The sequence below is a fragment of the Carassius carassius genome, chromosome 11, assembly GCF_963082965.1.
Source record: "Carassius carassius chromosome 11, fCarCar2.1, whole genome shotgun sequence".
In the NCBI taxonomy this organism is placed as follows: Eukaryota; Metazoa; Chordata; class Actinopteri; order Cypriniformes; family Cyprinidae; genus Carassius; species Carassius carassius.
Window position 1 is genome coordinate 16,090,431 of NC_081765.1, and position 14,364 is coordinate 16,104,794.

Genomic DNA, 14,364 nt, shown 5'->3' on the forward strand with positions numbered 1-14,364 from the left:
ACAAGATTGTGCAGTTCGTTGTGTAGCAGATAAAAAAAATAATAATAATATACTCTTTTTTTTTACTTTGAGTAAAATTTGTGTTTGCATGCTTATCAATACAATTAGAATAACAACAAAAAAGTAATAATTAAATAACAGCAATAATAATAAAACGCTATATTATTATTATTATTATTATTATTATTATTATTATTATTATTATTATTAAATAAAATAATCCAATTTGTTTGCTGAATTGCTGTACTGCCTGTTTTTACATTTTTATTTTAGATTTTACTTACTTTACTTATTAATTTTCTGACAGTTTTATTTTGTAGAACAGTCTTTTCAAGTAATGTTAACCACACATATTTTTTTTCTACTGACGAAATTACTTAGCTAACTTATAATATTCAATAATTATACTCACATTGTGAGCTGTATGGAAAGTTTGTTGAGATATGAAATAACAACAATTGTTATTCCTTTACCTCGTTTTGTTTGTGCGCAACTCGGCTTTGTTTAAGTCTTTTATACTGCATTGTATACTTAAATAGCTTTTCATAGTGAATTGTCCTCCAACTTCTGATGTGTTTCGTTGGCGATTCTACTTCTGGCTCTCTGGCCCTTTAAGAGCCTCTGGAAACGTGCGGGGAAAAATATTGAATGTGAATTAAACTCAGCCATTCATAAAAATAGAACAGACTGGGCTTCGATTGGTCGTTGAGCTCTTAATAAATATTCAAAGTCATGCTCGGAAATCATTGGTTTAGACATGTGAATGACGTGCGCTCGGAGCCAATGAGCTTCCAGATTCAAGTGCCTCTCGAGCCCAGGGGAAAACCGAGCAGTCCATTTACAAAACCTAATTCAAGTTTTGAGCGTCGGAGAGAGCGCATCTATCAATCAGAACGAGCGGACCGCATCCGTTTGGGATTAAAATCTGAAACGTGTTTTTTTTAGTCCACTGCGAGAGGCGCGTCATCTCTACGGTGAGTTTAACCCTCATTCCTCAAATATTTCCACCTCGTTTGCTGAAATGTCAGTTTGAAAGTTGTTGTTTCTGTGCAGAGCGTAAGTTTTTCGTGGGTTTGCAACTGCAAAAACGGCTATCTCGCCTTGGGGGAAAGCGAACGCCATTTTCTCCAAGAGAGGACTTATACTGTTTGGCAACCATTTTAATGCATGAAGTTTGTTTCATATATTTTGCGTCGTTGCAGTCGTTACAGAAGCTTGTGCGTTCAGCATTACTGACATTTATAGGTGAGTTCGGTGGTGCAGCCTGAACAGTGCAGGGTTTTGTGAATGGAGGTCTCTCTTTTCCCCCCTTCACGGATCGAGTTTCACTTCATTGAGAAAAACAAGAGGCCGTCACGGGGCTCGGAGAGGGAGGAGGTCCTCACCCCTGTTCAGTCTTATATTTACTTTATCCCCCCCTTAATCTCTTAATTTAAGGGTAGATTTGTTTCCCCATAATAATAATTTAAAAAGATATGCTAGAGATTTCAAGTAATTATTTGTTGCTGACCTGCATTATTGGTCATATTATTTATTGTGTGTGTGTTTTATTTGAGTTGATTCTTATTCATTTTTATGCGTTTTTGGAGTAATAAGTTGTGGTTTTAAGTATCGTTCATTCTCCGTGTAAACTACACTTAAACCTAAACGCTTAAAACCGCTCGAGTTTTCCCTTCGCTCTTGGAGGTTGTTGGCATTTTAAAATTAATTGGTATTTATTTTATATGTTAGTAAAACTTACATAGTTTCTTATCTATTAAGATTGTGTAGGTGTGCATGTCGATATTAAATAATAAAAATAGAATAATGCAATAAAAATAATGTTGTTATTTTATGAAGTGGTCACACATACAGAGTAACAATTAAAAAAAATGTAACAATTATGCTTCCCACGATAGGTCAGTATAATAAAAATGCAATAAATAATAAAAGCATATATAATTACACTACAAACATAAAAAACTACATCGAAAGCATCAAGTAAAGAATTGTTTTGTGGAGAAGCGTAAGAAGAAAAGCTAGCGTCGTCCTCACAGTCTCCTCTTCCAACTGTGCAGCTTATCCAGTAAGTTCGTATCAAAGAGAGTTTATATATCAAAGAGAATATAATAAAAAATTGTATTGTTTATTCCTGGACTACTTATATAAGTGGAATATCAATGAAGTGTAACACGCCATGTATGCTTTACATTTTTCTCAGTTTATCTTAAAAGTTGCATGATTCTTTTCATAGTCTAATCAGAGGCGCAGATGGTTGGCTTTGCTTATGTAAGGTTTACATTTATCTCTACTGTGGTTACTGCAGCTCACTCTCTCTCTCTGCCTGTCTGTCTGTCTGTCTTTACTCATATGCTCTGTCAGGATGGATGTTTTGATGGGATACAGAGAGAGAGAGAAGGGGGAGGATGAATACACAGGATCAGATGGATCTGAGGGTTTTGTCTGCCTCAGTGCTGGGCTTGGTGTTTTGATGTGGGACACATCAAAATCTAGTAGATCTACTGCGTGATTCATCATTTTTTTTCTTCTTTAGAGAAAACAAGACCCAGAGAGGTCAATATAACAATCGCTATTAAGCGAAGACCCATTTCTGGGAGCCTCCTTGAAGACCCAGGTGACATGGACGGATTTTATGACCAGCAGGTACCATTTATGGTCCCACCGAATGTAAGTACATTTCTTGTTTTCCTATAGATGTGTGAAGCTAATGGTGTTTTGTTTTTCAACATTAAATTAGGCAAAACTGACCAAAGTGTTTTTCCACAGCAAAAGTCATTACAAGTGGAGGGACCGTATAGCCGAGCAGTTAATGACAGAAAAAGAAAGTTAGTGGAGACTGAACTCGCTCAGGACACAGAGGGTAATTTCAACCTAACGAACATGACTAATGCATGCTTGGCAGACGGATCTGATTATTGAGATACATTAACAGCGAGAGAGCTGAAGTATATGTGCTCAATGTAGTTTGATCGATGCTGTGATTGTTGAAGGCTGCCTTTCGTTTATCAAATACTTGGATCATAGGGGCTTTTCATGCTTTCAGACAGACTTGTCTTTGCCTGTCATCCGCAGAACTATTCCAGGACCTCAGCCAGCTGCAAGAGATCTGGATCGCAGAAGGTTTGAAACATTACATTTCATGCATGTCATTATTGCTTTGTCATGCAGCTGACATTTATATTTCAGACTCATTAATATTTCTTGTAATATATGCATGTGTAATATTTAATGTCTAAGTGATGCACTTTTTCCCAGCTGCTGTTTATTTTTCATGACACTCGGGCCATTTAATTTGGTCCGTTGCACTAGCTTTCCGGCAGTTTCCAAAAAGTTGGCACTGAGATACAAAAAATCCCAAAAGAAACATTGTCTGACAAATTGACATTGATCCTCAGATTGTTTATCAGCAGGGCGCATTGTTTGCAAGTCTTTAATGCTCTCCAATCTCTCTCCACAGCTCAGGTGCCCGATGATGAACAGTTTGTCCCAGATTTCCAGTCGGAGAGCTGTGAGTACCTTGAGATATATTATTTATTCTCCTTGGCAGTGTACTTTGGATGCATTCCAGAGAGGGCTAGGGAAAACAGCAGGGTTTGAGCTCTTGGAGCTATTTATTATTCATCTCTTGCTCAAATTTAAAGCCAAAGTTACATGGGAAACAAAGGAGATCTTAGACTAAGGATGGTGTCTAGTGTGCCAGACAGTCTCGTTGATTTGAGCTGTTGAAGATGCCAGCAGTCTTACTCTCAAATGGAGCTCATAATATAATGCATATATTAGATGTTTTAGCATGCATTAACTTTTAAAGAAATTGATATACTCTTTAACTTGGTCAGTGGTCTAACATCCCCTCACACTCAACCAAATAGTGCTTTGATTTATTAAGACTGAAATGGTCTTCCGCTTTTCATTCTTGCTTGAATCGTCTCAGCGAGAACCCCCTCGACCATCTATTTTTTCAGTGAAATCAGCCGACAGGTATCAGCATCACATGATCCAAGCTCATAATCAGATTTCACACTTTCATGCACTCCGTTCAGACTCTGGAATGGACTGGATTCCATCAGGAAGGGTGAGTGGAAAAGGCTTCCCCCCACAGCCTACCTAAACCCATCAAATCCACAGCCACTGAAGCTCATTTCATTGAGGGTTCTCAGTCCAAACGCACCCAATTTGTTAAAGCCTGGCCGCAGGTATCAAAGCCAAAGGAAATACTTGAGGAATGCTCGGCGGAGCATTTTATGTTATTTTTCCCCCCGTTTTGTCTCTGAAGTTTGTTTTTGTTTTCGTCTGATGTTGAGGCTAGGAGACAGGGTGTGTACAAGAGCATGCATTTTGGTCCAGTTTTGCATGTCAGTGTGGCGTTACTGAAAAGGTTTGTGACATGCTGTTTATAAAATCAACCTCTTTTTGAATGTAAGTCATAGGTTTCTTAATGCGGCATTTCAGTGCAAACATTTTGTTAGTTTTTTTTTTTTTTTTAAGTATCAAGGGGTCATCTGGACGTCACATGGCACCCCATGCCCTCCTACAATCCCAGTACTGTATCAATGGGGAGTGGCCACTTTAGCAATAACCCCAATGACCACAGAGCAGGAAATCATCCCACTTAAACAATTACTTTTGATCGTTTATGTGGAAGAGAGCATGCACCCAGAAATGTTAATTCTGTCATTTACTCATTTTTGTTCATCTTTGAAACACAAATGACATTTTTAATGAAACCTGAGAGATTTCTGTCCTCCTGCTGAAAGCTCACACCACAAAAATGTAACACAGCAAAACTGTTAAGAGACTAAGAGACTAAGACACTAAATGTGATCCATATGAATAAAGCAGTTTAATCCAAGTCTTCTCAAGAGATAACTGCTTTATATATGATGAACAGGATTTCATTCACACATCATCACACTAATCAATGCACATATAGAACATATCAAATGTGGTCATTTTTGGGTGTTACTAGCACTTTAACGCATGCTTTGAGCTTTCACATGCCTTACCTAGTGTCTTATAAGTACAGTCTGGGTGATTTATCTGCTTCAACTTGTGTGGATCCAGTTGCGTTGGCCATTATGTGGCGCCGGACGTGAGAGCTTGATGCAGAGATCCAGGGGCTAATGGTTACAGTGCGGGAAGGAAAATCATTCACAATCATTGAATTACGACCACACTGATTCATGAGTATTGACTCGGCTATGATGGAAATCTGAGGGGAGCGCTTTGATTGCATGTGTTGTTCTGCACCATGATGCTGATGGGGAGGATGAAGAGCTTTTGTGCCTCGCAGTCGATTGCCATTACCCGTGAAATATGGTGGTTTAAAGCTGGAGAAGAACCTCCTTCTTAGGCATTTCACTGCACTTCTGTTGATGTGTTCGATTGGACACTCTGCGTCATTAGAAACATCTCCTGCTCTTTTCTCTCACAGTGATGTTTCATGGCCCACCACCGGGGAAGATCAAACGGGAACTGAGTCCCTCCGAAGATCTCTCCCCCTGTAGCCAGGATAGAATTCCCATGCCATATGGAGAGAAGTGCCTTTACAGCTACAGGTACTTTTTTAGATATCCATCTCAGTGTCATTGAGATCTTCTTGTCTGTATGGTGACTAATTGTCATAATTTTCCTCTAAACAGTGCCTATGAAAGGAAGCCCACTGGGTTTAAGCCATTGGCTCCTCCCTCAACGCCTGTCTCGCCATGTGGCCCCACCAGTGCTCTGGGGACACGTCCCCTGCATGAACAGACTCCTCCCTCCATCTCCAACACAACATTAGGGCAGCGTCTCCTTCATGGGCAGCCTTCAGTGACCAAGAGCACCCCCAGCCAGCAGGCACTCCCTCACCACAGCCAGAGCCCACCTTTTGCAGTACCCTGTCCACCCTTAAACCGTGACACTCACTTCAATAATGAACCTAGGTCAGTCTCTGCATGGTTTCAGGACATTTGAACTTGAACACTGGCACTTCAGCATGTGTATTTACTATATTTTTAGCTCAGTGGAATATTTTAAACTTAGTTTTGTGATAGTTTCCTTGCCTTACTATGAACATGAAGGACAAAAAATATCTATATGTATAAATAATATATATTGTATTTTATTTAATGTAAAATGTAGTATACATTTATTGGGATGCTATATTGCCGATAAAAAAAATTTGGGCTTCTTTTCTTTTTTTTTTATTAGTTTGAAAGATGTCTCTTAGGCTGCATTTGTTTGCTCAGAAATAAACCGTAATATTGTATTAAAAAAAATCACTTTAAAATGATCCTTCAAAAAAAAAAAAAACATTTGGTGCTCAAGAAATATTTCATTATCAGTGCTTAATGTTTTTGTGGAAACCATCATGCATTTTTTTCCCCAAATTCATTGATCAATAGAAAATTTAAAAAACAGCATTTATTTGAAATGGAAATCTTTTGTATCATTATAAATGTCTTAATTCTCATATTTGATGCATTCTTGCCGAATAAATTTTTTAAAATTTAATTAATAAGTTAATTTCTTAATTATAATTGAAAAAATTTAAATATCACTACCCAAACATTAGGTAGTGATATTATAATATATTATATTAAATGGCAGATGACAAAAAATCTAACGTGCACATCACTGCCGGGGGGCTATAATAATATGACCCCTGTGGGGTCCTGCCTTGACACCTGTAGCAGAATTCCTGGGAGCTTGCTGGAGAATGTGTGCCACATTATTTACAGTCAGCAGCAGAAAACACTAAAGTGCTTGTGCTAAGCTGCTCTTTTATTTATCCTGTGTCACATGACAAATGCATCGATAGTTTTACATGCTTTATGACTTCCTTGAATCATAAGCATCTGCATGGATTTAACTGAAAGTGACCTGTGTTATTCACTCCAAAACTGTTTCTGATTTTTGAATGTTGTTATTGTCCTTTATTGTAGGTTTCAGCGGCAACTTTCAGAGCCTTGCCTCCCATTCCCACCTTCTGACGCCCAAGGAAGACCCAACTTTATGCCACAGGTCCCCAGTACTTCATCAAGAGATGGGAGGCCACCTTACCATCGCCAAATGTCAGAGCCCTTGGTTCCTGTGCCTTCGCAGGGCTTCAAACAGGAGCTCCTAGACCCCCGCTACGCTGAGCAAGGTGTTCCCAACATGGGCCCATCCCATGCTGCCTTCCACCCGATGACCATCAAGCAAGAGCCACGAGACTTCTGCTTCGACTCTGGTGAGGACAGTCCCATTTCTTAGGCTGGGCTTCATGAGGGCATTGAATGTATTTTGTGTGTTTGCACTGGCCTGTGACTTTAAGCGTTGTTTAGAGAGGTGTATACGAACAAAAGCATGCACACATGCTCACCTTGAACCTTTGCGTGTAACTGAGAGGCATTTTGGGAAGGCTACGCTCCTCATACTTAGACATTCCTTAAGTGCAGCATTATTAATAAACAGGGCTGTCATTTTACCATGGTAACTTAACGTAGTTGGCTCCTGACCTGTTTGTAATTTCTGTAAGGAAAATTATTAATAAATAAAATAATACTGTATATATACCGGTAATGTCTTTTGAATTATCTTGAAATTTTATTATCTTATTATTATTATTATTATTATTATTATGTCAATGTTATAGTGTTTGAATTTTCTTGTTTAGTGGGGCTTCTCAGGAAATATTCATAAGCAATTAATTCTTCTTAATTTTATAAATAAAGTAGCATGTAACTAATGATTTGACCTTTTAAACAATTGGCAGCCCTATTAATAAATGGAAATAATAATAAAAATATGAATGTGTCATTTAAAGTGGATATTTAGTCCTAAACATTGTTTAAACAAGTTTCAAAAGGTTGCATTAAGAGATCATAGCTGAGGGAGATTGGGGCATATTCCACATCAGAATATTGTTATTTTCCTGTCTGAGCTTAGGGTAACCCCATGCATCCTTCTGTCTTAAACCTCTCTGCTTAGCTGAGCTTCCTGTTTGTGATCCATATATTCAGCTTTGTACACTCTTTCAAGCGTTATACTCTCCTTCTAGGTTTATGTTTGCAGGTAACCGATGTAATTCTTAATTCTCTTACCATCCTTCTTAAAAATCACGTATTACATTTGCATTGGGGGCAGCTGAACAGAGTCGTTTCATCTGTACAGCAGCCTGGCAGATGATGCATCTGATGCAAGTAGTAGGACAGAAAGGGGTGGAGTGGCCTTGCGTAGCACCAGGACACAAGGACAGATAAAACTTGATTGTCATGGTGGCTAATCCTATTTGGTGACTCAGTGCTCACTGCTAATGCTGCACGTTTCTTTGGTGTGTTGATATGAGCTTAGCCAGCGCTACCAGATGTGTGAGGCTGGACATTTACGCCCCAGCTGTTCCATCAGTGTTTTAAAAGTGTCAGAATTACTATTGTTCATCCTCTTGCCTTTTCAGAGCTCCTATAAAACCTCTGTTCAATCTCTGTCTTTATTAGAATTGAGGAGCAGACTGTTATTTTAACATTGCTGTGCTCTATTACAGTTTTTTTTTTTTTTTTTTTTTTAATGTTATTTTCATTATTGGTGTAGTTTATTTCTCTATATGTTTTATTATTTTTATTTCAGCCTTATTTATTTCAGCTTTATTTTTTGTTACATCAAATAAATGAAAAAGAAAAAAAATGTTTCACTGGAATTTGAAATAAGTTTAAGGTTTCTTTATACTGTATATGTTATTTAGTGATTTAGTTTCTAGTAACAAAATGTTTTGTATAGTTAATAGATTTAGCATTTAATTTAATTCAGATTTAATAATTTTAGTCAACTATAATAACCTTGAGAACAGTTAACAATTTTCTAAAGGTTTTAATTTATTTGATCTTTAATCATACCATTTCTTTTATTCATTTTAAAGGAACATCTGACTCATTTATCACTGGTAATTTCTCATTTTTACTAATCCCACTTTATTATGTTGTTTTGCAGAAGTGCCTAAGTGTCAGTCTACATTTGGGAGAGCAGCAAGCTTCTACCAAAGCCATGAGAGTAAGTGGCATCGCCATTGAAGCAAAAACTATCTGACTTCAGCTCCAGCATGCTAAAATCATCTCATCCTGTCTTCATCTAACATACAATGTCTCTGTTTCTTCCCTCTGCCTGTAGACTTCTCATTTGAAAGAGATCAGCAGTTGTATTTCGACGACACCTGTGTGGTTCCCGAGAGACTTGAAGGTAACATTTCACAACAGGTCATGTATAATTTCAAATCAAAGACAGGTTAGGTCGAATGGTCATCTCAGTGGTTGTCAAGTGCTCAGTCTGTACTGTACAGATTCAGCAGGGCACTCCTTTCTTTGAAGAGAGAGAGCTAGTCGGGTGGTGTGACATGAAGACTGTGTCCACATGAGCCACATTTGTGACAGAATTTCTTGCCTGCTTGTTCACGCTGCTCCAGGCAAACTCTAATCTTCGTAATTCTTGTTCCTGACAGGAAAGGTAAAGCAAGAGCCCTCAGTGTATCGTGACGGCCCGCCTTACCAGCGGCGCGGCTCTCTCCAGCTTTGGCAGTTTCTGGTTACGCTGCTGGATGATCCTGCTAACGGTCATTTCATTGCCTGGACAGGACGTGGAATGGAGTTTAAACTTATTGAACCAGAGGAGGTGAGCGGCAACAATCAGTTTTTTTTTTCCACTTTCTTTCAGTCACACACACACCATATACAGTAGTCCTGTATGTTCTTGCTTCCAGCTTTTCAGGTATTATTCATGTATTTTTGAGTGAATTTTTGGGATAACAGGAAAAAATGCTAATGGAAACATTTAAAATGCAACTAGAACTTCTAAACTGCTCATTAAAAACGCTTGAGGTGGATTTTATTTGTTATGGGCAATAGTTGGTAGTATTTGTAAATCTTTGCAGATTTTGTTAAAGCTACAGATATTACTTTCACATTTTTATATTCCCAACCACAGACAGTCATCTTAAACTCAGTGCATTATGGATGTTGAAGTTTCTTCAACTTTTCCAGCAAAGGGGACACCACAGCTCTTTTTCTGTTCTCTTGTCATGTAGCACTGATTTTAAAATACAATTTATAACCGCATAGGCAACCAAGTTTTAATAAAAGCCCTTCTTGTCCGGCTGTGAATCGCCTCTTTAAGAAGACATTTTGTTAATGAAAGCACATTTACAGAATAAGCTACATTAGATGCATCAGTCACTTTTTTTGAGAAACAAGTCGTGTCTGGAAACCTTGCCCAGATTATTGTCTGACACGCTGATTGTCTTTCTGAAAAAAAGCCATCTGACACTAATTGTTAATATTTTTCCAGACTGGTTGAGTGCTCTACATTGAAAGTAATTAATTTAATGAAAAAAGGCCACAGTGGCTTTACTGGTGACTACAGTCATTTTCACTGAAAGTGATGGTATATTTTGGAATTTCTCTTTGTTGCATACTGCCAACTAAATTGAAACACGGCTAATGAAATCACAACCATCATCTGTGTTTTCAGGTGGCCCGACGCTGGGGCATCCAGAAGAACAGACCGGCCATGAACTATGACAAACTCAGTCGCTCACTGCGTTACTATTATGAGAAGGGAATCATGCAGAAGGTAAAGGCAGGTTCCGCTTTCTTTTACTCTATGCTCTGCTAATAATCACAATAGTTGCTACAATACCAAGTTTTTTTTGTTTTGTTTTATGGATAATCTAACGGCTTTCTCTCTTTTCAGGTTGCTGGCGAGAGATACGTGTACAAATTTGTGTGTGATCCCGAGGCCCTCTTCTCAATGGCCTTCCCAGACAACCAGAGGCCCAACCTTAAAGCAGACCCCGACGGCCTGCCTGGAGTGGATGACGACACACTTCCGTTGGCGCACTATGATGAGGGGGCTTCATATTTGGTAGACGGTGGCGAGCAGTGTGTTGCTGGGATGCCTTTTCCTGACGGTTACGTGTATTGAACCTGAACCGTTGATCTGACTGAAACACATCTGTCCCTATTGCCTCAACTCCTTTTGAACTGTTGCCCACTTCCAGATTAACCCTCCCGATCATTAAAAAAAGAATGAGGAGAAATCTGCGAGCCACCTTTTCTCTGGCGTCAGCCCATGAGAATAGTGTCAAGGAGGTGAGGAAAGCTGGTTTCCCCACGCTTAAACCTTCCTCGTGGCAAACAGTCACTGCCACAGAGAAGAAGAGGTTGAGCTGGAGCCGACCGCTGCCGAAAGACTGACAGATCTCACTGCGAGAATTGTAGCAATTCTGCTTTTGACAATCTGCTTTTTAAAAAAAGAAAAATTGGTAATGAATTATTAGGAGACATCCTCACAGAAATGCAGCACTATTTAATAGTTGCCTTCTTGGTCCAAATTAATTTAGTTTTACCTCCAAACCATGTAGACAAGAATTCAAAAGGGCTTTATTTTACAATGAGAAAAATGACCCATTTGTTTCTTCAGACTCTTTAGAAAGCTGGCTTTTATACAACACTTTTTGTTGAACTAAATGTGGACAGCTTTAATTATGCAGAGGAATACAGAACATGTTCTTTTTGTATTGTTTGGTTTTGTTCTGAGTCCTTTTGTTGTGTGTTGGTTTTATATGAACTTTTTGTTTTCATGCTGGTTAACCCAAGGGTTGTTGATGTGAAGTTAAACCAGAGGCACTCTTAGTAATATTTAGTAATCTTCATGGACTGTTAACTCATTTCTGTAAACCTGTTGCGAATTTAATATTTGTTTTCACTTCCCAAAAAGCCAAATTTTGAACTACAGAGTACATGTGATTTTCTCACTTGACAACATTCAAAAGGGATGCACTAGTCAGATTTTGTCCATGCTTGGTGTAAGTGAAGGTCAAACAACATTATTTTTTTGGCATTACTTTATATTTTAATGCACCAGGAAAGCAGGAGTATCAGGGCCTTGCATGCAATAAGGTACAAAAAAAAGTAAAATTTCCTTGTCAGCTACTCATTGCCAATCTCAAGTTGTTGAAAGACCACTGCTTTCTTTTGCATGACATATTCAGTGATCAGCTGTCCATTAACATATCGCTTTATGCTGGACAAGGAAGAAATTGTGGAGTTCTCTGGATTTGTATTCTCTCTTCTTTTTTTTTTTTTTTATTATTTTGAAAAGATGAACATATATTTTTGCAAAGTCTGCATTTATTTGATTTTATTGTATAAGCTGTATAGTTCTGCCTGTAACAGATACTCTATGTATGTTTTAAGTGGATCCCTGTGTCGCAGTGACTGCACACCAGTGGTTACCAGACACCCTTTCCTGATGGGTTCGAGAGCAGTGCCTTTTTAAATGAGAGGTGCAGCTTCTAAAATAACCTTTTTTCTCATGGAATGAGGGGCTTGTCTCAACATCCACCATATAAGGGTTGTCTGCACTTGTACAGGCGTAACCTTGTCCCCTCACAATGTGTACCTTACACTGCTGAGTTTATAATCTGTACTGGGTACAATAAACTGTCTATTCTGCTTCACTTGCACTCTTGTGCTCTGCTTCTTCTTCTCCCACATCTAACAATTACAATGACAGAGTAGCCACATATTTGATTAACTTCATGTGAGACTGTGGAGACAATAAAAAAAGTTGACAAAAATTAATACAATTGAAAATATATATATATATATATATATATATATACATTCTAATAGCTGATTTGATGCTCAAGAAACTTTATATTATTATTAATGTTCAGAACAGTTGTGCTGCTTGATATTTTTGTTGAAACCTATTTTTGATTGACATTTTTTCTGAATTCTGTGATAAACAAAGTTCAAAAGAACTTGAAAATGTATACATAAAATATAAAAGAATATGAAAGTCTTTACTGTCACTTTTGATCAATTTAACACATCCTTGCTGAGCAAAAGTTAATGTTTTTTTTTTCAACAAACAATATACATAATGTGTTCATTGTTTATAACCTATGTTATGTATATATTATTCTGCTCATATGTGAGAACTACAAAGCCCGTTTTAGCTGGCAATTGCTGTCTTGCACTGAATCTGAAACTCTATTCTCTATCGATTAGCCTCTATTCAGTTAAAGGCCTTTTGCTGTCCCAGGGGCCACACTGGCCTTTCATCAGGGCTTTAGATGGTTAGCTAATGTGTGTCTGCTCATATGCTCATGCTGTAGGCCTCCCATCTATGATTATTTAATAACTTTGTATGTATACTATAACTTGCACTTATGTCATAACATCAACAGCCTCAATTATTCATCCAAACACATATATGAGCTGTATACTGTTTACACAACACTGTGCATTTATGCCTCAAGCATTTTCCCTTATCTTTTCATTCTTACACCAAGACTGAATTCAGAATTTTGTCTAGGAACTGAAAACAGAGATGCAGCAGCAGAGGCACTGTGGCAACATTCCTTACCCCCCTCCGCTCTTGAAAGACACTTAACCTTTGAACCTGCCTACTTCCCTGTAAATAACCCTGCAGTCAACACAACCGTTTTATTTCTGCTGTATTCTATAACTGACTAAAGCAATAGAGTAGAACACTATAAGCTATTTATCCATTCATGCAAAGTAGATAATGGCTAGTTCTATCCACATATATTTTGCACTACGCTCTGCTAATGACTGTTTTAGTGAAGTATTGATTTCACTTAGCAGACCGACAGCTAATGCATACCATTTGCTTACGACGCGTCTTTTAGTACAATGGAGCAAGACAGAGCTAACTCACTACTGTTTATTTTGCCATGTAAGCAGCTGTCTATCTGCTGAGACACAGACAGAAATTCAATTAACTGTTATTACAATACATTCTTTAATTGATAAACTTTACTTCCGACCAGGCAATTCCTGCCAGGCACTCAGAGCTTGACCTTTTTTATTTAGACATTGATCTTTTAATTTATTTCAATTGATTAAGTAATTAAATTGTGATGCATTAATTTACTTTAATATAATTACCTATGACATAGTAGGCTACCTTAAGCATTGATTCTTAACTTCTTAACATTCAATGAACTTGAATGTAAAACTGAAAGGAGTGACTTTCAAAAAAAATTAAATAACTGGTTAGGTGTGGACAATAACGGGTAAGGTACTGCGAAACAGTTTCACCCTCACTCACAAACATGTTACCGGACAGAGATTTGGCTTTTCCAGTGAAATGGATTTTCCTGTTTCAAAGTCATGAAGAGAGTTCATTCATCGTGGTTTGTGTTCTCTCTAGTGGCCATATTAATAACTGCATATTAATAACTGTATTTACAGGCACCAGGCTCTGCAGTCTGCAAACTAGAAATCACAACCTGTGCTCATTTTATAAAATAATATTAGGTTAAATAAGTACTAAAGAGCCTGGAGCAGTTGGCAGTGTCATTTGAAAGAAGATGATTTTAGTTGG

The 14,364-nt window shown here is 37.9% G+C and overlaps 1 protein-coding gene across 1 annotated transcript; it reads left to right on the forward strand.

Moving 5' to 3' along the window:
* Positions 1-816: 816 nt before the first annotated feature.
* LOC132152879 (ETS translocation variant 5-like) lies at positions 817-12,472 on the forward strand. The gene is made up of 13 exons (XM_059561817.1): positions 817-978; positions 2,536-2,667; positions 2,767-2,860; positions 3,073-3,120; positions 3,458-3,508; positions 5,432-5,555; positions 5,640-5,921; positions 6,924-7,210; positions 8,947-9,006; positions 9,124-9,192; positions 9,452-9,621; positions 10,477-10,578; positions 10,699-12,472. Exons 2-13 carry the CDS (start codon positions 2,620-2,622, stop codon positions 10,927-10,929), a joined length of 1,566 nt encoding a protein of 521 aa, XP_059417800.1. The 5' UTR covers positions 817-978; positions 2,536-2,619; the 3' UTR covers positions 10,930-12,472.
* The last annotated feature ends 1,892 nt before the right edge of the window (positions 12,473-14,364 follow it).